This window comes from Heterodontus francisci, chromosome 5, assembly GCF_036365525.1.
Source record: "Heterodontus francisci isolate sHetFra1 chromosome 5, sHetFra1.hap1, whole genome shotgun sequence".
NCBI classification, from domain to species: Eukaryota; Metazoa; Chordata; class Chondrichthyes; order Heterodontiformes; family Heterodontidae; genus Heterodontus; species Heterodontus francisci.
In genome coordinates this window covers 84967172-84993488 of record NC_090375.1, presented here as the reverse complement: position 1 = coordinate 84993488, position 26317 = coordinate 84967172, and the positions used below count along the sequence as shown (strand labels likewise).

At 42.1% G+C, this 26317-nt stretch overlaps 1 protein-coding gene across 3 annotated transcripts in view; it reads right to left on the bottom strand.

The window, feature by feature from the left end:
• yes1 (YES proto-oncogene 1, Src family tyrosine kinase) overlaps positions 1-26317 on the bottom strand; it is a 99207-nt gene that overhangs the window by 52984 nt on the left and 19906 nt on the right. For 2 of the 3 annotated variants that reach the window (XM_068031708.1, XM_068031706.1), the window contains exon 2: positions 8851-9117. In XM_068031708.1, the coding sequence (XP_067887809.1) occupies positions 8851-9109 (259 nt within the window). In that variant the 5' untranslated portion in view covers positions 9110-9117. Of the gene's footprint in view, positions 1-8850; positions 9118-9893; positions 10041-26317 lie in introns of all 3 variants that reach the window. The other variant, XM_068031707.1, reaches the window with a different exon arrangement.

The window sequence follows — 26317 nt, the reverse complement described above, 5'->3', positions numbered from 1 at the left end:
CATTCCTTTAATCTTGTTATACCAATTGGAAGCAAAACAACACAGTACAGAAAGCAACAGTGGAAGCATGATGACCTATCATTTCTAGCCTACACTGAAAATGGTGGGGCTGAAGAGCTCGATGCTCTCAACTGTCATTTCATGGTAATCCTGATTGGAAGCATGCAAACTGTTCCTGATAGCTGCTTTACATATGTTTCTTTTCTTTCTAATTTCCTTCTTTCTCTCCTTTCTTGAAGGCTGGAGTTTGGCCTCACAGGCTCTAAGCCAATCAGCAAACTGCATTTCTATAATGATTTTAAAGTAATAAATATTCCATTGTGAAAACAAATGGTGAACACTGAATTTTAGGGAACATGATGAAGGCACAGTCATTTAGGCTTTAAGGAAGCTTTGGATGGAGGGAAAAAGGCTGCACTTTGAAGGGGTTGCATCGTGCAGATCCAAGTGGCCATTATTGACGCTAACTTCAACAGTGAGTGCTAGCAGCCTATTTGGCTGTGTGCTGGGGGTATACAAGAGTCTAATCCTTTACCCAACAACGACAAAGGCGCTTCCAGCATAGGATGCAGGATAACAATCAGAAAGAGGAACTATAGCCCAGGGATATGGAGGTCAATTTTAGTGGTTTATCATTTTTTCAGAGTTTTGATCCCTCAATTTTGTTTCCCTCAGAGGATTTAGGAATGAGTTACAATTAACATTTGTTTTTTTTAAAAATGCTAACTCACAGAGACTTATATAAAAAAAAACAGGCTGCAACAGAGACAGCAAGGTTTATATATTAGTGAGTCAACTACCCTTATTATTGTCCACAATGACTGGGAACATTAAGCAATTCATTGTTTCTGATGGCCTAACAAAAAACACACCTGTTACAGTAGGGATAATTCCATTCATGTGAACCCAGGATGTCAGCTGAGAATATACTCTTGAAACAGGAGGTAGTCTGTTTTGTTGACAAGCCTACTGACGAATATCTGAACAGGGAAGGAGTCGGAGGCCCCACCCTTCCACTTCCTGTGAACACTCAAGAATATAGGAGAAAGAGAGAAATGGACAGGCAGTGAGGTTTTAAAATGAGAGATTGCAAGGTGCAGCTCTATGCTCAGAGCTGTAAGCTAAAATAAAGGTAAGTTTTTGAAGTTAGCAGTTGTATAGAAAGAAAAGTATCACCAAAAACAAGTCAGTTAGTACACAAAAAAAGACCGTGCACGGTTTGTTATATTTTTTTCTAAGAGAACAGAGATTGAGTGAATAAAATGGGATTTGCTTCAACAATTACTTTGTACACTCACTTGCTGCAAGATAAAGCAACTTAACTATCTGCATCAGGCCTCATCACACTAGCATTTCTAAGACTGCATACTGAACAATTGGAAGAATACACGTGATGATACGTGCAAACGACGCCATATGCAGTTCAGATCATGCCCCTGGGTTATGCTATCACAATTAATTATTGGGTAGCACAGGCAGAGATCTGAAAGATCATTTTGGGAAACAATACATGAATAACTTGAGACACAGAATATGCTAAGTCTAACATGCTTGGGAGCAACATGTGACTTTGGACAAACAGTTCCCAAAGCTTTCCACCACTGAGGGGTTTTCCCATCTTACAGTCATAGAGTTATACAGCACAGAAACATGCCCTTCGGCCCATCGTGTCCATGCCGGCCATCAAGCACCGATCTATTCTAATTCCATTTTCCAGCACTTGGCACGTAGCCTTGTATGCTATGGCATTTCATGTGCTCATCTAAATACTTCTTAAATGTTGTGAGGATTCTTGCCTCTATCACCCCTTCAGGCAGAGTGTTCCAGATTCCAACCACCCTCTGGTGTAGATTAACTGATAGAGGCTGCAGACTACGGTCAGTCAAGAATTCCATTATTGCTGCATCATACTACCACCAGCATGGGAGATGAAGAACTAGATGGACCGTAGTCTTTTTTCAGCTAGCAATTCCTACATACCAGGATCAGCTAACAATACAGAATGAGGATTGGATTTGGCAGTTTATTTTTTCTCTTTTATGGGATGTGCGTGTGGTTTGTAAGGCCAGCATGTGTTGCACATCCCAAATTGTCCTCGAGAAGGGGTGGTAAGCCACCTTCTTGAACCGCTGCCGTCCATCTGGTGTAAGAACACCCAGATGCTGTTCGGAAGGGAAATCCAGATTTTTGACCCAACGACAGTGAAGGAATGGCGATATAGTTCCAAATCAGGATGGTGTGTGGCTTGGAGAGGAACTTGCAGGAGGTGGTGCCTGTATCTGCTGCCATTGTTCTTCCAAGTGGTAGAGGTTGCATGTTTGGAAGGTGCTGTTGAAGGAGGCTTGGTGAGTTGCTGCAGTGCATCTTAGAATCATAGAAGGTTGATGGCACAGAAAGAGGCCACTTGGCCCATCGTGTCTGTACCAGCTGAAAAATGATCCACACATTCTAATCTCACTTTCCGGCATTTGGCCGTAGCACTGTAGATTACGGCACTTGAGCTGCATATCCAGACTTCTTTTAAATGAGTTGAGGGTTTCTGCTTCAACTACCCTTTCAGGCAGTGAGTTCCAGATCCCCACTACCTTCTGGGTGAAAAAAAGTTTCCTCATCTCCCCTCTAATCCTTCTACCAATCACTTTAAATCTCTGCCTCCTCGTCACTGACCTCTCTGCTAAGGTAAATAGGCCCTTCACATCAACTCTATCCAGGCCCCTCAAAAGTTTATACATTTCAATCGGATCTCCCCTCAGCCTTCTCTGTTCGAAGGAGAACAACCCCAGCCTATCCAATCTTTCCTCATAGCTACATTTTTCCAATCCTGGCAACATCCTTATAAATCTCCTCTGTACCCTCTCTAGTGCAATTACATCCTTTCAGTAATGAGGTGACCAGAACTGCACACAGTACTCAAGTTGTGGCCTAACCAATGATTTATACAATTCCAGCATCACCTCCTTGTTCTTATATTCTATACCTTGTCTTATAAAGGAAAGGATTCCTTATGCCTTCTTAACCACCTTATCAACCTGTCAGACTACAATCAGGGATCTGTGGACATTCACTCCAAGGTCCCTCACTTCCTCTACACCTCTCAGTATTTTCCCATTAATCGTGTATTCCTTTGCCTTGTTTAACCTCCTCAAATGCATCACCTCACACCTCAAGTTGAATTCCATTTGCCCATCTGACCAGACTAACAATATCTTCCTGCAGCCTACAGCTATCCTTCTCGTTATCTACTACACGGCCAACCTTTGTGTCATCTGCAAACTTCCTGATCATGCCCCCCACATTTACGTCCAAATCATTAATATATACCACAAAAAGCAGGGGACCCAGTAGTGAGCCCTGCGGAACGCCACTGAAAACAGCCCTCCAGTCACAAAAACACCCGTCAACATTTACCCTTTGTTTCCTGCCCTGAGCCAATTTTGTATCCACCTTGCTGCATTTCCCTGGATCCCATGGGATTTTATTTTTTTAACCAGTCTGCCATGTGGGACCTTGTCAAAAGCCTCGCTAAAATCCATGTAGACCACATCAACTGCACTATCTTCCTTGTTACTTCTTCAAAACATTCGATCAAGTTGGTCAGACAAGATCTTCCCTTAACAAACCCATGCTGATTATCCTTGATTAATCTGTGCCTTTCTAAATGACAGTTTATCCTGCCTCTCAGAATAGATTCCAATAATTTGGCCACTAATGAGGTTAGACTGACTGGCCTGTAATTAATCGGTCTGTCCCTCACTCCCTTCTTAAACAGAGGTACAACGTTAGCTGTCCTCCAATCCTCCGGCACCACAACTGTATCCAGTGAGGACTGGAAAATGATTGTGAGACCTTTCGCTATTTCCTCTCTTGCTTCTTTTAACAGCCTGGGGTACAGTTCATCCAGTCCTTGTGATGTATCAACTTTCAAGGATGCTAATCCCATTAATACGTCCTCTCTCCCGATGTTGATCACATCCAATACTTCACACCCCTCCTCCTTAACTACAATATCTGTATCGTCCCCCTCTTTTGTGAAGACAGATGCAAAGTATTCATTAAGAACAATGCCAAGATCTTCCGCCCTAACACATCTTGTAGATGGCACACACTGCTGCAACTGTGTGCTGGCAGTGGAGGGAATGAATGTTTAAGGTGATGGATAGGGTGCCAATCAAGCAGGCTGCTTTGTCCTGGATGGTGCCCAGCTTCGAGTGTTGTTGGAGCTGCACCCATCCAGGCAAGTGGAGAGTATTCCATCACACTCCTGACTTGTGCCTTCTAGATGCTGGACAGGCTTTGGGGAGTCAGGTGGTGAGTTACTTGCTGCAGAATTCCCAGTGTCTGACCTACACTTGTAGCCACAGTATCTATATGACTGGTCTAGTTAAGTTTCTGGTCAACGGTAATCCCCAGGATGTTGATGGTGGGGAATTCAGCGATGGTAATGCCATTGAATGTCAAGGGGAGATGGTTAGATTCTCAATTGTTGGAGATGGTCATTGCCTGGCACGAATGTTACATGCCATTTGTCAACCTATGCCTGAATGTTGTCCAGGTCTTGTTGCATCTGGACAATGGGCTACTTCAGCATCTGAGGAGTTGCAAATGGTGCTGAACATTGTGCAATCAGCAGCGAACATCCCACTTCTGACCTTATGATGGAGGGAAGGTCATTGATGAAGCAGCTGAAGCTGGTTGGGCCTGAGGAACTCCTGCAGCAATGTCCTGGGACTTAGCAACCACAAACATCTTCCTATGGGCTTGGTATGACTCCAACCAGTGGAGAATTTCCCCCGATTCCCACAGACTTCAATTTTGCTAGGGCTCCTTGATGCCACATTCAGTTAAATGCTGCCTTGACGTCAAGGGCAGTAACTTTCACCTCACCTCTGGAACTCAGCTCTTTTGCCCATGTTTGGACCAAGGCTGTAACGAGGTCTGGAGCCAAGTGGCACTGGTGGAACCCAAACTGAGCATCAGCGAGGAGGTTGTTGCCGAGTACGTGCCGCTTCCTACCGCTGTTAACAATACCTTCCATTACTTTGCTGATAATCGACAGTGGACTGATGGGGCAGTAGTTGGAAGTATTCGATTTATGAATCTGTATGGTTCAGTAACCAGACAAAATCTCTGATTGGGAAGCCTTACAAATAAATACCTTTGAGAAGAACACTGCGTTGGATTATTCCCAGAGGCTGTACAACCATGATATTCTATGCAAATTTTTAAACCTGACAGTACGGCAAAAATGAGCTGAAATACACCAAATTAAAGTCGACCCAAAGTGTTGATATTGAAATACAGGCTAAAGAAAATAACCGATGCCTGTTGGAAAATGAAACTTTGCCAGAACATTTTAAATCAGATTATTTGTTGAAGTTACGTTTAGAACTAGCTACAACAAACTATGGTAACATGTAGTGAAAACAAAAGACCAACAGAGAATAAGAAAATCAATACTTTTACTCATTTCCCTCCACTTCCTTTCTTCGCCAATTTTCCCCATCCCAACTTGGGAAGACACTAACCTATGCTTTTTTGATCATAACATCAAGAGTAACATATTGCTGGTAACCAATTTAAAATGAATATTATGATTAGAAAACTTAGGTCACTGATATATTCCTTCTGGATTCTTGCCCAAGTGGGTATTCTTCTTGTGTGAGACAACAGAATAAGTCAAGAGACTGTGACTTGGGCAGGGTTGGGGTGTGGGTGAGAGAGAAGGGCAAAAGCACATCGTAGCTGAACCCAATCTTGCCCATATGTGCACATTCAGCAAATATTATTGGATACCGATCAGAAGTAGGGGCTTAGGGGTCAATTGTAGTAGCCTTACCACCACTGTGGTTAAGATCAACTACTCAACACAGACCAGGGATTAAAGCTGGAATGCTGTTCTCTTTATGGCTCAGCTATTCACTGCTTTAACCAGATAAGCTATCATCCAGGCAAATGTTTTTTCTGATGTAAGCATACAACAGACATGGCCACTGTCAATAATGAAGGATTAAATGTTTTGTTGGGGTGAAGACCACCTCACCAAAAATAGCAGTAGAAAGGGACAAATTTCTGAAAAGGACAATGTTCTTAATGTGTTTTTCTTTCCCTACTTGAATGTTGAGGAAGAACAACTGAAGAATAAATTCTATGATTCACATGACTTCTTATTTTAAGGTCTCTAAAAGATGTCTATAAAAGGTGATGTTACTTTGTGCAGAAAATATAGCAGCAATGAGGCCCAAACAACTCCATAGATGATCAGGGTTGTTGTATTTTGGGAACCAAATCGTGTACAAATGTTTAAGGCTCCAAGACTGACCCTATTCTATTTTCTGCGAGTTAAAGAAACATACTATCCTAACCCCACCCAAAGAGTCAACATGATATAACTGAATGGCCACCAACAATAACCAGTTCTCCCAACTTTGCTATTCATTCAAAATAAATCTAAAACTAATTTCTCCAAAATAGAGCTTGTTGTGATTGAAAGGGAGATTACTGTGTATAGTTTTGATTGTGCTCATTTTTGCCAAGATTAACTGAATGAGGTGTAATGTAAATTTATAAAACAAGCTATGCAGAATAGAAGCAAACCAAATAAAATGTGTCAATTTACAGCGTTTAGGCAGCAGCAGAGGAAATGTGGTGTGGTCATAATGCTAATTGTCAATGTTAGATTCATGTGCAAGGTGAAGCACAGTTGAGCAAAACATCAGTCAACCCAACTCTTACTTACACTACATGTGTGATTGGGGGGGCAGGGTGGGTGGGGGGTGGAGGGTAGGCAGTGATTTTAGAATTTGCACAATAGCCGTTCCATAGTCACATACTATAGAAACATTTCTCTAGCTGCAGGTTTTAATCATAAATATACTGGTGTAGCAAATATGGGTTAATTCAAAGTTATATAATTTTGCAACATAACTGCACACCACTAAATTATCAACAATAGTTACAATTTAAAGAACTAAGCTCAGGAATGTAACATTGATACAGCAACATACTTTGCCATACAGTCTAAGATGTGGGAAGATGTGGGTGTAGCAGCCTAGTGGTTGTAGTACAGACACAACCCAGAAGTCACGAGTTCAAATCTTATTATGGAAAGTTGTGATATTGAACTTTTTTTTGTGGGTAGTACCATATATAATGTATAAAATTAACAGGTTCACTCCTATCTTTCAGGGAAGGGAAACTGTCACCCCTACCCAGTCAGACCTACTCCAGGTCCACAAAAGTGGCCCCATTTCTCAGTGCAATTAAGGACAATTAAGGATTTGTTCAAGAATAAAACAAAAGTAATTCAATACGAAAGGTTCTCGATGTCATCAGGGAATTGATAAACAGAGGAAAAATAACAAAGGTAAACCAAACAAGGACATTCACACATACTTAATGGCTAATTTGACAGCATGTCTATAGTGGTCAGGGAACATGGTGCATGTTCATTTTAGGAAATAGTTTCTGCAGGGGTGGAAGTGGAAGATGGGAGAATGCTGCAGAGGATAAAAAAGAAACCAAAATAATGAAGGAAAGAGGTGTTTTTGTACTATGATACTGGAATGAAGAGACTTATAATGGAGAATTTACTCAAAGGATGGTGCTCCTAACACACCAACATAAACTCTCTGGTCTAAGCTGCTCTATGGCTACAGCTGAAGCTTTGCTCAATTGCCACACTGTCATCGTGCCTGAAAAATATGTTCTGACTGTAACAAGCTTAGACTATAAACAATATTTTAATCACATTTATACCTGTGGCTATAGTATTTTTGGTTAGGGTGTACAAGGTCAAGTCAAATGCAAAATTTGATCAAAATCTTAAAATCACAAGTTAAAACAAAAACTAAGGTGGGAGTCTGAATTCAATATATCTTTGCTCATTTTGACTGAATGATGCCTATACTCATTGGTGTTTAGATTTTGAGGAGGCTTGACAGGGTAGATGCTGAGAGGATGTTTCCCCTTGTGGGGGAATCTAGAACTAGGGGACACAGTTTCAATATAAGAGGTCTCCCATTTAAGACTGAGATGAGGAGGAATTTCTTCTCTCAGAAGGTCATTAATCTTTGGAATTCTCTTCCCCAGAGAGCAGGAGAGTTTGGGTCATTGAATATATTAAGTCTGAGTTGGACAGATTTTTGATCTACAAGGGAGTCAAACGTTATGGGGGACAGGCAGGAAGATGGAGTTCAGGCCACCATCAGATCAGTCATGATCTTATTGAATAGTGAAGCAGGCTTGAGTGGCTGAATGGTCTACTCCTGCTCCTATTTCTATTGTTCTTACAATCTTATGCCTAAACGTGAAAGATGTAATGCGGCTATTATGGCTTTTTAAAATAAAGTTCTACTGGATAATAATGTGGTTCTGGATTCCATCATCTGTTAAGGTTAAAATCCCTTCCAAAAGAATTTTAACAACGAACACTTGCTTTCATCCTTACAGGGTGCAACACTCGGGCAAAATATACGTCTTCACCAGCAGCAAGCAATTACTTACGGTTTGATTAGTCAAAGAAATCTTCTGAACTCCACAACTAATGCACCATTAATGTGCTCTAAATATTCTTGTTTTGTTACTCTCAAAGTCTTATTATTCAGTGATACAAAGTCATTTTTCCAACAATGCAAAGCATTATCATCTGACCCTCCAAACATTCACTGGCAACCTCCCAAAGTAGTACAGATGCAACTTTAAAAGATATTAGTTTGCAGAAATCCGATTAGCTCCTAAAAATCATTTTTTGCAATGCCAAGTCCATCTGTAGCATGGCAGTCTGTATGCAAGTTGTAGAATGACAAGGTAGAAAGGCTGATTATATGCTCAAATGTTGATGTTATTACTCACCTGTAACACCACTTGTGTACTGGCTGGGTACAATTGTAAACGATGAAGAAGCACCTCCAAATGGTGCCATACCAGCTGACCCACCAAATGGTGCGATGGAATGTTTATTGAAATTACCCGATGGTCCCTTTGGTGCTGGTGACGGTGTCAGTTGGGTGGGATCAGGACCATATTGAGTTATATGTGCAGTTCCTGTAGTGTCACCTGGTCTGTACTTCATAGCTGGTTCTTTGTCCTCCTTGCTCTTTATGCAACCCATGATTGAAGCTGCAAACAAGAGAAAACTATTAGTGTCCACTATAAAACCAATATCCATACTGCCTTTAAAAACAAAGAGCATAGACAAAAACAGAGGATATAAATACTACAAACTTATAGGAACTAGGAGCAGGAATAGGCCATTCGGCCCCTCAAGCCTGCTCTACCGTTCAACTAGATCATGGCTGATCTTCTACCTCAGTGTCATTTTCCCACACTACCCCCATATCCCTTGATATCTTCAACATCTAGAAATCGATCCATCTCTGTCTTGAACATACTTATTGACTGAGCCACCACAGCCCTCTGGGGTAGAGAATTCCAAAGATTCACCACCCTGAGTGAAGAAATTCCTCATCTCAGGCCTAAATGGTCTACCTCTCATTCCGACTGTATTCCCTGGGTCTAGATCCCCCAGTCAGGGGAAACATCCTTCCTCCATCGACCCTGTTGAGCCCTGTAAGAATTTTGCATGCTTCAATGAGTTCACCTCTCATTCTTCTAAACTCTACAGAATACAGGCCCAGTCTCCTCAATCTCTCCTAGGACAATCCCATCATCCCAGGGATTAGTCTGGTGAACCTTTGTTGCACTCCCTCTATGGCAAGTATATCCTTACTTCGATAAGGAGACAAAAACTGAACACAACACAGTAAGGAAAAATCATCTGTATACAAGCAGTTAAAATGAAGGAATGCAACCTTAAAAATGTAAGATTAATTAGTTTGGGTTAAAGATACAATTATGCAACTTACAATATATAAATATCAGACAACAAACCAGACCTGAAGTTTGAAGTGCTGAGGCTCAAGCTTCCAAGTTTTCAAACTTTGGGCAGCAATGGCAGACACGGGTGGTCTCCAAACAAACAACAGTGATGGACATCATAGTGAGAGTGAGCAATGGTGAGGGAACAGCAGATGATGGTAGACCTGATCAGGTCAGGAAACAAAGAGCAAAAAGCTAAGTAGCCAGCCAACTTTTGTAGGAAGACTTACATTTTTGCGCAGAGATATTCTGATTTCGTCAGTACAGCAGGGTTCACACTGTACATAGGGATTTCTGACTTTTATGTATGGTGGGCTAGGATTTTTGCAAGGTAGTGGAGGGTTTGCATACAAAAACTGTTGATGTGAAACCACTTTTCCATATATGCTGAACTGTTTCATTATAAAATTAAGTGATGGTGTTGGACTTTATGTTTGATCAGATTCTCCCTGACTCCTAATTATTTTTAATGATAAGCAGTCCAATCACTGGCTGTGATATGTGTACCTAGCAGCCTGTTCTTAAAAGGCGGGTCACCTGAGACTGAAAAAAGCTAACACATTGGGCAGATTGGCTATGCATGAGAGCACTGAACAGAGATTAGCAATTACAAAAAGATACAAAATAGGCTCTCATACTGAATACTTAACATAAATCTCTATAAACCCCACCATTTACTGAAGAACTCTCCTTAAATATTTAGTTCCCAGCACCAAACTAGATTTTTAAAATCAGCTGAGAAAAACATTTTCAGAAGGGCATTTTTCCCAGTTACCAGAAACTGTTTCTGGAAATTAAGTAAGTTTTGTTAATTATTAGAAGTTAGCTGAACAGGAAACCTCCACCATCCTTCAAGACAGCAGAAAGACACTGACATCCGAATACCAGCAGTCTGTTAATCATTAACTTAAAAAACACCCAACAGTAAGTTTCCAGTTTTTCCATGAGTTCAGCCTGCAGCAGCTGGCTCTGTGACATCTGCTAACAAAAGCTGTAGCTGATCTCTCCAGAGCAAATGTTCAGCACCAAAATATCTGACCACCCGAGAAACTAATATTCAGAAACAGTGATACTCCTAAGAAACTACGCCAATTGACAGGAAATCAAAACTAAAAACTCAATCCATTTCAATGAGCTTTAATAATTTTTTTCCATTTTTTAAATCACAAGATTCATTTAGGGAAACCTGACAAACTAAAACTGCACACTAATAAACCAATCACTGTTCGCACATGCATGAGGATGTAACAGTATACTGCGTTCAACACCAAAATCCGTAACAAGTAATAAAGTCTTGGATTTATTATAGAACATTTTATCCACATCTCGCAAAAGTCTGAAAGTACTTTACATACAAATTAAATATTTTGAAATGTAATTTAAATGACTTATTAGGTAGGTAAACGTAGCAGCCATTTTATACATAACAAGAGTTCAAACACGTTAAATGATTATTTTGGTGTTGCTGATTAAGGAGGAAATGCTGTCCAGTATACCTGCGCTTCTAATAAATTCATGGGATTTTTAATTCCCACTTGAATTAATAATACGGGGAGACTGAGCCTCTGTTTAAAATATCCACAGGACAGTATCTAATTTTTCTGTCAGCTGTTCGAAATTCACAAAATAGGTTCCTTTCACTTACAAACTACAACAGCTGACAGAAAGGTCATTCCCAGCTGTGGTCTCAATCTATCTCTCAGTGGGATAAAGGGCTTAAAAACATCAGATTTCAAATTGGTTTGGTAACATTTGAGTTGGAAAATAGCAGCTGTATTAAAAAGAATGCAACTTGATGCTTTGCTGGAGGTGGTCAGGCAGTAAAAAGGAAGCATTACCTGTAACACCATTTGACGACATCAATTGATATGACTATTTGTCCAGATAAGCATACACACAGACTCATTTGTCCTTCGTATTAAGTGCCATGTGTCTGCAGATAAAAATCTTTGCACCACCTCCTAACATTTCTCCAACCCTTTTGTGGCTAGGGAGAAAACTTCTATTAGTTACAACACTTTATTTAAAGGAACGTCACCCATTGCAAGGTTAACAGGTTTAAACTGAATACAAATTAATTTCAGTGCTCTGTTACATATGCTCTAGATAGGCAAGTAGTTGAGGCGGAGAGGCGAGGATGAGGAGAGGCTGAGGGAACAGCTTCTTCCAGAACTTATTTTATCAGCATTTATGTCAATCTTACGGGTAATTGTCTTTAGCCATTGCTCTCCTAAGTTAATTCAAGGAATCCCAAATATGATCATCAATGTAATTGTTTTGCTATTTTTAAAGAAACCACTGGATTGCAATTTAACTCCCAATACTTGGGATTCTTATTGTTCTATGCATAACATGGTTTTATTTATGATTATTTGCATGCATATGGACTAAACTACTGCATTGCTTACTTGCTAGTTTTATTATTTCCAATTATGACACATTGTAACTTTTTTTAAACATTCAATTTGGTTACTTCTGGTCCACCAACACCAGTTTATACCACACTTATGACTTTTTGGTTGAAAAAGAATTAAGATTCAAGCGCTATAACAGGTCTAGGTCTACAAAAAGAATGAAATGCTGACCCAGAAAAAATAATCAACATTTTTCAGCAAGCTATACTTTTGTATATTTTATTTAGTACTGGAAAATACAGTAACAATTAGAAATGAATATTTTGTATGATCCTACAACTAATATTGTAGCTACATTGTAAATAAAATGCATACATACCAAACAGCTATTTGCAAGATCAGTTGGCTTTTTCAGAAATTTATATACTTACAGAACCCAATTAAATTCAGATGCTTGAAATACTTTTTGGCTATATTTTGAGTTTTACATTATGTCAATAAACATACACCAATTCTTACATTGCAGCTAACAGATTCTAATATTTAAATAGAATCACAGAACTGTTACAGTACAGGAGGCTGCCATTCGGCCCATCGTGTCCGCACTGGCTCTCAAAGAGCAATTCCCTCAATTCGTCAATTGAGCCTGCCTCCACCACTTTCTCAGGCAGCGCATTCCAGACCTTAACCACTCGCTGCGTGAAAAAGTTTTGCCTCATGTCACTTTTGTTTCTCTTACAAAATACTTGAAATCTGTGCTCTCTCGTTCTCGATCCTTTCATGAGTGGGAACAGTTTCTCTCTATCTACTCTGTCCAGACCTCTATCAAATCACCTCTCAGCCTTCTCCAAGGAAAACAGTCCTAACCTTCTCCAATCTATCTTCATAACTGAAATTCCTCATCCCTAGAACCATTCACGTGAATCTCTTCCGTACCCTCACGTCTTTCCTCATATGTGACGCCAGAATTGGACGCAATATTCCAGCTAAGGCTGAACTAGCGTCTTGTACAAGTTCAACATAACTTCCTGGCTCTTGTACTCTATGCCCCTATTAATAAAGAATACAGTATCCTCGGCTTTATTAACCACTCTCTCAACCCCTCCTGTCCCTTTAATGACTTATGCACATATACACCTTGGTCCCTCTGCTCCTGCACCTCCTTTAGAATTGTACCATTTATTCTATATTGTCTCTCCATGTTCTTCCTAACAAAATAAATCACCTCACATTTCTCTGCATTGAACTTCATCTGCCACTTGTCTGCCCATTCCACCAACCTGTCTATGTCCTTTTGAAGTTCTACACTATCCTCCTCACAGTTCACAATGCTTTCAAGTTTCGTATCATTTGCAAACTTTGAAATTGTGCCCTGTATACTAGGTCATAAAAACATAGAAAATAGGAGTAGGCCATTCGGCCCTGCTCTGCCATTCAGTATGATCATGGCTGATCATCCAACTCAGTAACCTGTTCCCACTTTCGCCCCATACCCTTTGATCCCTTTAGGCCCAAGAGCTATATTTAACTCCTTCTTGAAAACATACAATATTTTGGCTTCAACTGCTTTCTGTGGTCGTGAATTCCACAGGCTCACCACTCTCTGGGTGAAGAAATTTCTCCTCATCTCAGTCCTGAAAAGTTTACCCCGTATCCTTAGACTATGACCCCTGGTTCTGGACTCCCCCACCATTGGGAACATCCTTCCTGCAACTATCCTGTCAAGTCCTGTTAGAATTTTATAGGTTTCTAGGAGATCCCCCCTCACTCTTCTGAACTCCAGCGAATATAATCCTAACCGACTCAATCTCTCCTCATACGTCAGTCCCGCTATCCCAGGAATCAGTCTGGTAAACCTTCGCTGCATTCCCTCTATAGCAAGAACATCCTTCCTCAGATAAGGAGATCAAAAGTGCACACAATATTCTAGGTGTGGCCTCACCAAGGCCCTGTATAATTGCAGCAAGACATCCCTACTCCTGTACTCGAATCCTCTCGCTATGAAGGCCAACATACCATTTGCCTTTTTTACCGCCTGTTGAACCTGCATGCTTACCTTCAGCGACTGGTGTACGAGAACACCCAGGTCTTGCTGCATATTCCCCCCCCTCTCAGTTTATAGCCATTCAGATAATAATCTGCCTTCCTGTTTTTGCTACCAAAGTGGATAACCTCACATTTATCCACATTATACTGCATCTGCCATGCATTAGCCCACTCACTCAACTTGTCCAAATTACCCCGAAGCCTCTCTGCATCCTCCTCACAACTCACCCTCCCACCCAGTTTTGTCTCATCTGCAAGTTTGGAGATATTACAATTAGGCACAGTGGCGCAGTGGTTAGCACCGCAGCCTCACAGCTCCAGCAACCCGGGTTCAATTCTGGGTACTGCCTGTGTGGAGTTTGCAAGTTCTCCCTGTGTCTGCGTGGGTTTTCGCCGGGTACTCCGGTTTCCTCCCACCACCAAAAGACTTGCAGGTTGATAGGTAAATTGGCCATTATAAATTGCACCTCATATAGGTAGGTGGTAGGGGAATATAGGGACAGGTGGGGATGTGGTAGGAATCTGGGATTAGTGTAGGATTAGTATAAATGGGTGGTTGATGGTCGGCACAGACTCGGTGGGCCGAAGGGCCTGTTTCAGTGCTGTATCTCTAAATAAATAAAAATAAATAAATATCTCAGGAAAAGCAAGGGTCCTAACACTGATCCCTGGGGAACTCCACTACAAACCTTCCTCCAGCCCAAAAAATATCCATTAACCATTACTCTGTTTCCTGTCGCAGCCAATTTCATATCCATGTTGCTACCGCCCCTTTTATTCCATGAGCTACAAGTTTGCTCACAAGTCTGTTGTGTGGCACTATATCAAATGCCTTTTGAAAGTCCATGTACACCACATCAACAGCATTGTCCACATCAACCCTCTGTTACCTCCTCAAAAACCCCCAGCAAGTTAGTTAAACATGATTTTCCCTTAAGAAATCCATGCCGGCTTTCCTTAAGTAACTTGCATTTGTCCATGCGACTATTAATTTTGTCCCAAATTATTCTTTCTAGAGGTTTTCCCACCACCCAAGTTAAACTGACTGGCCTGTAGTTGCTGGGCTTACCGTTTGTTACACCCTTTTTTGAACAAATATTTACTATGTATGCCAGTTTTCCCATTTGCTAGTAAGGAAACAATTTCTAAAAAGTTACAATAACAATGTTTAGGTTGAAGTGTGTTATATTGCATGCATTTCTTCATTTAAACTTCAAAATTGTTTGGATACTGCACAACCAAGCATTATTCCCACCTCATTTCCTCAGCTGTAGATAATGGCATGCTACAGCCAACAACTTACCAAAGTTAACACCAGCCAAGAGAAATAAAAACATCTTGAATTTATCAGACACACATATAATTTAGTTTTGTTTATGTTTAAAAAAGTTTTGCGTGTCTTTGGCCACGTGCTATTAATTTTAGGATGTTTGAACCACAGATATCCTACAACTTCCATTTGAACTTAATGAGGAGTATAATGTTTTATATGGCTTATATGTCACAATAATGAAAACAAGCAATTGTATTGGCAAAAGCTTAAATGTGGATGGAAAATCAGAGACTGCAGGCCTATAGTTAGCCAGTGCACCTCGCAAGGACCGATTCCAGCCTAGAGCACTCAATTTTTAAAAAATTCATTCATGGGATGTGGATGTCTTGGGCTAGGCTAGCATTTATTGCCCATCCCTAATTGCCCTTGAGAAGGTGGCGGTGAGCTTCCTTCCTGATCTGCCGCAGTCCATGTGGGGTAGGTACACCCACAGTGCTGTTAGGAAGGAAGTTCCAGGATTTTGACCCAGTGACATTGAAGGAACGGTGATATTGTTCCAAGTCAGGATGGTGTGTGGCTTGGAGGGGAACTTGCAGATGATGGTTCCCGTGCAATTGCTGCCCGTGTCCTTCTAGGTGGTAGAGGTTGCAGGTTTGGAAGTTTGTCTAAGGAGCCTTGGTGTGTTGCTGCAGTGCATCTTGTAGATGGTACACACTGCTACCACTGTGCGTTGGTGGTGGAGGGAGTGAATGTTTGTTGTTAGGACCAGATGAGAAAGGTGTCTCGGGGTCCCTTCTCAGCCTTCACCTGGTCTTACCATAACAGGGCTTAATTTTAAACACACTGTGTTTTAAGCTCCCCCTTGGTGAATCCTTGTTCACCGCTTTCCAATTATAAGGCAAAGAAACCAGCACAAACAGGCTTTCTTAGGTTTAAAGAAAAGTTGAAATTTATTAAACTTAAACTCTAATTCGGTTAATGCCTACGGATACATGACGTGTCCACGCTGGCATGCATGCGTGTAACACACATGCAAATAGAGGCAGAAAAGAGAAGAAAAATAAAGTGGAAACGTTTGAGGCAATATCTGAAGATTTTTTGTTATGGCTCTTTGAACTCAGTGTCGAGTAAAGGCCTGCTCAAGTCACAAATAAAAACCCAACCTGAACCCGACGGAACCACATCGGACCCCAGCCCAACCCGGCCTGAGTCCCTCCATTTTCCCCTTGCGCCCAACCCGACCACTGGAACGTTCCCTTTACTTACCTTGCGACTCCCAATCTTCAGGAAGCTGCAGCATGAGCGTGACGACGTCATAGAGATGCTCACTCGCTCACTGCGCAGACTCAGAGTTTCCTTCTTTGATGTCCCAGACTTCCAGGTCAGGTAAGTTTTTAACTTTTAACACTTAGCTGCAATTTCTGCTGTTTCTCTCTGACCTGGACCCGAGCCTGAAGGCCGGAACCAGAAGAGCGGCCCGATCCGACTCCGTCACATGTTGTTGGGTCCCGTCGGGTTGGGGGTGGGTAGCAGGCCTTTACTGTAGAGTCCTTGATTGTAGGTAGATCTTGCTTTTCGTTGGGGCCCAGTATTCTTCTTAAACCTTGTTCGCTGTAGGAGACTTTTATCTCTTGGGGTTCATGTGTCTTCAGTGGATTCAGAGGCTTGTGAGAAAAAGATGGGAGCAGACAGGAGAGATCTTCTCAGTCCTGGAACAAGCAGACACTCTCAGTTCAAACTGTTGGTACAATTCAGAAAAAAACCCAGGTTGCCAAGCAGGTTAGTCATGTGACTAACTGGTCTGACCATGTCTTGGATTGTATCACCTTAGCAATCTCAGGAATGTTCCTCGTACAAACAATCCCTGGTGATCGAGGTCCATTGCGAGTTGAATGTATCCTTTGTCCTTCCAATCACCATCTGTTAATATGCAAATATCTTTTCAAGCCACAGCTGATCTGTTTAACAAGTCCTTTCTTCACTCCAGTAACAGTTTAAAATCAATGTTCACGACACAATTAATGCACCTTGTTCTTGGCAGGTGGGGGCCTACAATGACACCTCCACACCCAGAAGGAAATGCGATGAGAAAAGGCGCATTTCATTAAAAGGGTCGAGAAAATATAACGTACAGAAAAAAAACCATGCCCACTTCTGACCTTATGATTGAAGGAAGGTCATTGATAAAACAGCTAAAGATGGTTGGGACTAGGGGACTATGCAGAGGAACTCCTGAGTGATGTCCTGGAGCTCAGATGATTGACCCCCAACAACCACACAACTATCTTCCTTTGCGCTAGGTATGACTCCAATCAGCGGAGAGTTTTCCCCTTGATTCCCATTGACTCCAGTTTTGCTAGGGCTCCTTGATTCCTTACTTGGTCAAATGCTGCCTTGATGTCGAGGGCAGTCACTCTCACTTCACCTCTGGAGTTCAACTCTTTTGTCCATGTTTGGACCAAGGCTGTAATGAGGTCAGGAGCTGAGTGGCCCCGGCGGAACCCAAAATGAACATCAGTGAGCAGGTTATTGTTAAGCAAGTGCTGTTTAATAGCACTGTCGATGACACCTTCCATCACTTTACTGATGATCAAGAGTAGACTGATGGGGTGGTAATTGGCTGGTTTGGACTTGGCCTGCATGTTGTGTACAGGGCACAGCTGGGCAATATTCCACATTGTCGGGTAGATGCCAGTGCTGTAGCTGTACTGGAACAGCTTGGCTAGGGGTGTTGCAAGTTCTGGAGCAGAGGTCTTCATTACTATAGCCGGAATATTGTCTGGGCCGATAGCCTTTGCAGTATCCAGTGCCTTCAGCCATTTCTTATATCATGCGGAGTGAATCGAGTTGGCTGCAGTCTGACATCTATGATGCTGGGGACTTCAGGAGGAGGTGGAGATGGAGGTGGATCAACTCGGCACTTCTGGCTGAACAGTGTTGCAAATGCTTTCGCCTTATCTTTTGCACTGATGTTCTGGGTTACCCCATCATTGTCGATGGGGATATTTGTGGAGCCACCTCCTCCAGTTAGTTGTTTAATTGTCCACCACCATTCATGACTGGATGTGGCAGGACTGCAGAGCTTAGATCTGATCTGTTGGTTATGGGATTGCTTAGCTCTGTCTATCGCATGATGCTTATGCTGTTTGGCATGCAAGTAGTCCTGTGTTGTAGCTTCACAAGATCGACACCTCATTTTGAGGTACGCCTGGTGCTGCTCCTGGCATGCCCTCCTGCACTCTTCATTGAACCAGGGTTGGTCTCCTGGCTTGACGATAATGGTACAGTGGGGGATATGCCGAGCCACGAGATTACAGATCGTGGTTAAGAACAATTCTGCTGCTGCTGATGGCCCACAGCGCCTCATGGATGTCCAGTTTTGCACTGCTAGATCTGTTCGAAATCTATCCCATTTAGCACGGTGGTAGTGCCACACAACATGATGGAAGGTATGCTCAATGTGAAGGTGGGACTTCATCTCCACAAGGACTGTGCGGTGGTCACTCCTACCAACACTGTCATGGACAGATGCATCTGCAGACTGGCGAGGACGAGGTCAAGTATGTTCTTCCCTCTTGTTGGTTCCCTCACCACCTGCCGCAGACCCAGTCTAGCAGCTATGTCCTTTAGGACTCGGCCAGCTCGGTCAGTAGTGGTGCTACTGAGCCACTTTTGGTGATGGACATTGAAGTTCCCCATCCAGAGTACATTCTGCACCCTTGCCACCCTCAGTGCATCCTCCAAGTGCTGTTCAACATGGCGGAGTACTGATTCGTCAGCTGAGGGAGGGTGGTAGATGGTAATCAGCAGGAGGTTTTCTTACCCATATTTGACTTGATGCCATGAGACTTCCTGGGGTTTGGAGTCAATGTTGAGGACTCTAAGGGCAACTCCCTCCCGACTGTATACCACTGTGCCACCCTCTCTGCTGGGTCTATCCTGCTGGTGGGGCAGGACATACCTGGGGATAGTGATGGCAGTGTATGGGACATTGTCTGTAAGGTATGATTCGGTGAGTATGACTATTGCTTGACTAGTCTGTGGAACAGCTCTCCCAACTTTGGCATAAGCCCCCAGATGTTATTGAGGACTTTGCAGGGCTGACAGGGCTAGGTTTTCCGTTGTCGTTTCTGGTGCCTAGGTCGATTCCGGGTGGTCTGTCTGGTATCATTCCTTATTGACTTCGTAGTGGTGAGATACAACTGAGTTCCTTGCTAGGTCATTTCAGAGGGCATTTTAAGAGTCAACCACATTGCTGTGGGTCTGGAGTCACATGTAGGCCAGACCAGATAAGGACAGCAGATTTCCTTCCCTAAAGGACATTAGTGAACCAGATGAATTTTAACAACAATGGTTTCATGGCCATCATTAGGCTAGCTTTTAATTCCAGATTTTTGAATTGAATTCAAATTGCACCTTCTGCCGTGGTCGGATTCGAACCCATATCCCCAGAGCAATGCCCTGGGTCTTTGGGTCACTAGTCCAGTGACAATACCACTACGTCACCGCCTCTCAATCAAGGAATCAGCCCTAGTATACCTTAATAAAACAGATGGACTTCTACGGAGTTAAACAAATACAGAACACAGTCCTCCAGAAGCAAAGAGTTGCACAGTTATTGATATGGCCAACTACTGACCTATTTGAACCAGGAATAGCTTTACTCTAAGCCTACTAGAATGATATTTACACTTTTAAGATGAAAAGTTTTACAATTCAACAAAATTTTGATGCAACCGGAGGTTGGTTTATCTATACCAGCATATTCTTCCATAGAATACAAATCCATTTGCATTCTGCAAAGTTGCAGATGGAACACTGAACCAATATGTAACTGCACATGAGAGGAAGAAAGTTGAAATCAACTTTCCAGCAAGAATCTTACTATTCTTTTTAAAAGCTGTCAGCTTGCTTTGGGGGCTTGCTCACAATGCTTTCAGTATTATTTTGCTCAGTGTTGCTAAAATACATAATCAGCACTTTCACAAACAATATACAACAAACCCCCTCCACAGCTCAGACATTCAGTAAAGCCTCATGTCAAAGGAAAACAACTGCTTATCCCAGTGGACTTACTTTACTACAAAGCAGTGCTGTACAGTTCTCAAAACAGAAGTGTGAAGGATTTGCACATTATCAATACAATACAGCTTGGTTATGTTTTTTGGAAGTCCTGCTGATGATTTAACAATTTAAGGACTAATTATTTAAGTTTTGAGCCTAAAAGAATGTCCATACATGAAAGTAACAACTTTTTCTCTACTGCCAATTCACTGCTCGTTTCACTCTAATTTGGTCCGTCTTAGCTCTCTCTCATTCAACTGTCTCTCTTATGGTCTCCCACACTTTTTTCTCAATGTCTCTCAAACTTTGTGCATAATTCTTGGATTTTCTCTTCCTTTTGTATTTATTCATTATCAGTAGCTACCAAGATCTCACACACACACAAGAAACTCAAGGTTTAGAATGGATTAAAGAATTTTGCAGTAACAAAGCGCTGGATTTACAGTTGTAACCAAATCACTGAAATGGAGCAACAATAAATCTAAAACTACAGTAGCAATTTTGCATATATCACACGATTATCTGCATGAGTAAAAACAATGCTGAGATTAGCACCTATTCATTGTTACACTGTGCCAGCATCCTTCAATGTTAAACATATCTACAATCCAAGACCAAGCTACAAATGTGACTGGAGAAAGCAACATTGTAGCCTGCAAGTGCACAATATTTTTTCTATTCATTTAGGAAGAGGGCAGGAAACTTTCAAATTAGATTGGCCAGTGAGATAACCAGGATTTCAGTTCAGCAGAATGATGCATATCACTTACTGGTCAGAAAAAGCCCAGTGCTGATGAACATGACTCAAAAATGTGACTTGTATTTTGCCTAATTTTGTTCCCATAATGCATTATAGAAAATGTTCTCAAAATGTATGGCAGCCATTTTATTGCTCATATTTACAGCAGTCAGAGTTGTACAGCATAGAAACAGGCCCTTCGGCCCACCGCGTCCATGCCGACCATAATGCCTATCTATACTAATCCCACCTGCCTGCATGAATTCAATATCCCTCTTTGCCTTGCTCATTCAAGTACCTAACCAGATGCCTCTTAAATGTCGCTACTGTTCCTGCCTCCACCACCTCCTCAGGCAGCTCATTCCAGATACTCACTATCCTTTGTGTGAAAAATGTACCCCTTTGATCCCCTTTAAACCTCCTTCCTCTCACCTTAAATCTATGCCCTCTAGTTTTAGTCACCCCTCCCATGGGAAACAGACTCTGGCTATCTACCCTATCTATGCCTCTCATAATTTTATATGCCTCTATCATGTCCCCTCTCAGCCTCCTTCGCTCCAAGGAAAACAGATCCAGCGGCGCAGTGATTAGGGCGGCACAGTGGTTAGCACCGCAGCCTCACAGCTCCAGCGACCCGGGTTCAATTCTGGGTACTGCCTGTGTGGAGTTTGCAAGTTCTCCCTGTGTCTGCGTGGGTTTCCTCCGGGTGCTCCGGTTTCTTCCCACATGCCAAAGACTTGCAGGTTGATAGGTTAATTGGCCATTATAAATTGCCCCTAGTATAGGTAGGTGGTAGGGAAATATAGGGACAGGTGGGGATGTGGTAGGAATATGGGATTAATGTAGGATTAGTATAAATGGGTGGTTGATGGTCGGCACGGACTCGGTGGGCCGAAGGGCCTGTTTCAGTGCTGTATCTCTAAACTAAACTAAACTAAACTATCCAATCTTTCTTTATAACTCAAGCCCTCCAAACCAGGCAACATCCTTGTGAATCTTTTCTGCACCCTCTCTAGCTTAATCACATCTTTCCTGTAGTGCAGCAACCAGAACTGCACACAGTACTCCAAATGCAGCCTTACCAACGTCACGTACAACTGTAACATGACGTCCCAACTCTTGTACTCAATGCCTCGGCCGATGAAGGCAAGCATACCATACGCCTTCTTCACCACCCTGTCTACCTGTGTTGCCACTTTCAGGGAACTATGTACTTGCACCCCAAGGTCTCTCTGCTCAACAACACTCCCCAGGGCCCTGCCATTCACTGTATATGTCCTGCCCTGGTTTAACTTCCCAAAATGCATCACTTCACACTTGTCTGCGTTAAATTCCATTTGCCAATCCCTTGCCCACTTTCCCAGTTGATCTATATCCTGTTGTAACTTTAGACAACTTTCTTCACTATCCACTATACCACCAATTTTGGTGTCATCTGCAAACTTACTAATCATGCCCCTTACATTCACATCCAAGTTATTAATATATATGACAAACAACAGAGGGCCCAGCACTGATCCCTGGCTTTCAATCTGAAAAACAACCCTTCACTACCACCCTCTGCCTCCTATCACCAAGCCAATTTTGTATTCAATTTGCTACCTCACCCTGGATCCCATGTGTTCGACCCTTCTGGACCAGCCTACCATACGGGACCTTGTCAAAGGCCTTGCTAAAGTCCATGTAGACAACATCCATCGCCCTGCCCTCGTCAATCCTCTTGGTCACCTCCTCGAAAAACTCAATCAAATTCGTGAGACATGATTTCCCACGCACAAAGCCATGCTGACTATCCCTAATCAGACCATGCCTTTCCAAATGCATACAAATCCTGTCTCTCAGAATCCCTTCCAATAACTTTCCCACCACTGATGTAAGGCTCACCGGCCTGTTGTTCCCTGGCTTATCCCTGCTGCCCTTCTTAAATAAAGGCACAACATTAGCTATTCTCCAGTCTTCTGGTACCTCACCAGTTGCTAACGATGATACAAAAATCTCTGCCAGGGCCCCAGCAATCTCCTCCCTTGCTTCCCACAGCATCCTAGGATACACCTGGTCAGGCCCTGGGGATTTATCCACCTTAATGCACTTCAAAATCTCCAACACTTCCTCCTTTGTAATGTTGATATGCTCCAGGATATCGCTGTTCCGTCCCTTGAACTCACTTGCTTCCATGACCTTCTCCACAGTAAATACTGACGAGAAATATACATTTAAGACCTCGCCCATTTCCCGTGGCTCCACACATAGATTACCACACTGATCCTTAAGGGGACCTACTCTCTCCCTAGCTACCCTTTCACTCAAGTCCTCTAGCAACAATCTGCTCCAGTTACTGTAAAACCTATTGAGCTGAAGTGTAACCACTTCTTAAAATAAAAACAAGCTCTAAAAATTTCAGAATGATCCCTGGCAATTTCTTCACTTTCTAATTGATACTTCAAACGTCTCACAAAATTAACATTGACCTCCTTTTGAAAAATCTAGAAGCCTGGGGAAACAGCCAATTAATTAAATGCTCTATGTGGTTTCATTGACACTGATTCCACCCTGACTTATGCCGAGTTACTATGTTGCCATTTTTCCCTAACTCTTGCCAGCAGGTACGATGACTTAAAGGCCTGCTCGGGTCTGCGAATGAAACCCGACCAGAGACCGACAGAACCACATCCGACCAGAGCCTGACCTGGCCCGACCCAACCCGACCACCGGAATGTTTAGTTAACCTAGCTTCCGTTTTTCACTTTCTAAGCTTGTGTAGATAAGCAACAAAAACTATAACTGGACTTGAAAGGTTGTTTAAAAAGTACATTAAGATTGGAGCCACATACCGGAGGTGGTGAAAGAGTGTGTCTGACCCAGCCCGACCGCTGGACGTGGAAGAGGGACCCGACCTGAACCCGACACGTCATTGGGTCCGGGTTGGGTAGCCATGCTCTATGATGGCTACATTGTTACCTCCTCACTGTAGTGGTTGAGCTGGCTTTCTCAATTGAACTCAACTTTGAACTTCGCTGAGCAGCAGCATATTGCACCACCTACAAATTTCATTGTATGCATAGAGTCTGATCAGATCTTTTTGTTAGTTTGGCATCTGACACTTGGAAAATCTATCATGCTTAATAATTTCCACACCAAATTACTGACAAATCCATGCATGGTAGTTCTATTTAGCAGACATGGAGTGCACACTCGCTTCCAGTGAGGACAGACCCCTTTTACATTTTAAATGCCTGACTACATCATTGTGACTTAGAATCCTAGATATTCCAGTTGACATGAGGCATAAAGTGGACATAACCATTTGCAAAAAGGTGGGATGACCATAACATTACATTTCCATCAATCTAGCACATCACATACATTGCTAGTGGGAGTATTTGATGGGCACAGGAAACTTGAGATAGTCGAGGAGTTTCATTTGAATATTTTAATATTTGCCTGATGACAATTTAGACATTTCACCAAATTTTTCAATGTTTCTACAAAATGTGGTTGCTGGAAATCTGAAATATAAACAAAAATATTGGAAATACCCCAGGTCAGGCAGCATCTATGGAACGAGAAACAGAGTTAAGGTTTCAGGTCTGCTACCTTTCCAATGTTGCTACTTGCCTAGCACTAATTTATTTAATCTTTCATATAAAATGGGCATCAATGGTTGCTAGGGATTAAGTTGTATATGTTAGCTTTTAAAGAAGCCTGCAAGATCCTTTACATCATATTAAGTCCTTTGTTAACAATTTTGCTGTTGTTACACTGATAACTACAGTAAAGGCTTTGTTATCCAGCACTTTGTCAACCAGAAAGCTCTATTATCTGGACTTTCCTAAATCTTCTGAGACTTGTCTCCCATTGCCGAGTTTTCCCAGCATTACTGTACTGTAGTTAGTGATGCTGCCGATAGTCATCTTAGTGATGCTGCCAGAAGTCTATCTTGTTGCTTTGCTGTGCTCATGCAGCATCAGGATTTATCTCCCCAGCCACCCATTATGGCACCCAATAAAACATTGACAGGAAAAGGGGGAAAGCAGAAAAGGGCTGTGCTGATGATCCACCAGAAAATAGACATTTGCAGGCGCCTTGAAAAAGGTGAAAATCGTCCTGTGTTGATGAATGAATATAATGTTGGTTCGTCAACCATAGTCAACATCAAGGGTCAAAAAGACCAGCTGTTGATATCTTTGCTAGTTCAGAGGCTAATAAAGCTGTTGAACGCCATATTCTACATAAACCAAAACTAGAGCAGCCAGACAGTATATTGTATGAATGGTTTCTGTTGAAACACTCCGAGGGTGCCCCAGTCTCAGGCCCAATGCTTACTGTAAAGACAAATGAAATTGACTGAAACATGTGCATTTTCCAATGGATGACTTCATTGCTTTCAACATGGCAGGGCATAAGGCAGCTCGATGTAACCACAGAACAAAAATCAACTGACCATGAGGCTGCAGAAAAGTACTGTGATTTCTTCAACAAATTAATTGCTGAACATGATCTGTCCTAGAACAAATTTATATGCAGATGAAACAGGCCTATTTTGGCGTTGTTTGCCTAATTCCACCTTAGCTGATGCAAGTGAATCCAGTGCTGCAGGTTTTAAGCAAAATAAAGACAGAATAACAGTGCCTGCATGTGGTAATGCTGCGGGAATGCACTGAGTGAAGCTTTTGGTGATTGACAAATGTAATTGTCCTAGAGCATTTACCTGTTGATTACAAAGCACAAAGTAATGCATGGATAGTCAAATAAATTTTTTATGATTGGTTTCACTATGTTTTTGTACCTGCAGTGAAAAATAAGAAAACCTGCAGACACCAAAGCTATTCTTTTATTAGACAATTGTTGAGCTCACCCTCATGAATTGAAGCTAGTGTCCGGTAATATTTTTACCATCTTCCTGCCTGCTAATGTTACCTCATTGATTCAACCAATGGACCAAATGTTTTTACAGATTTCCTAAGA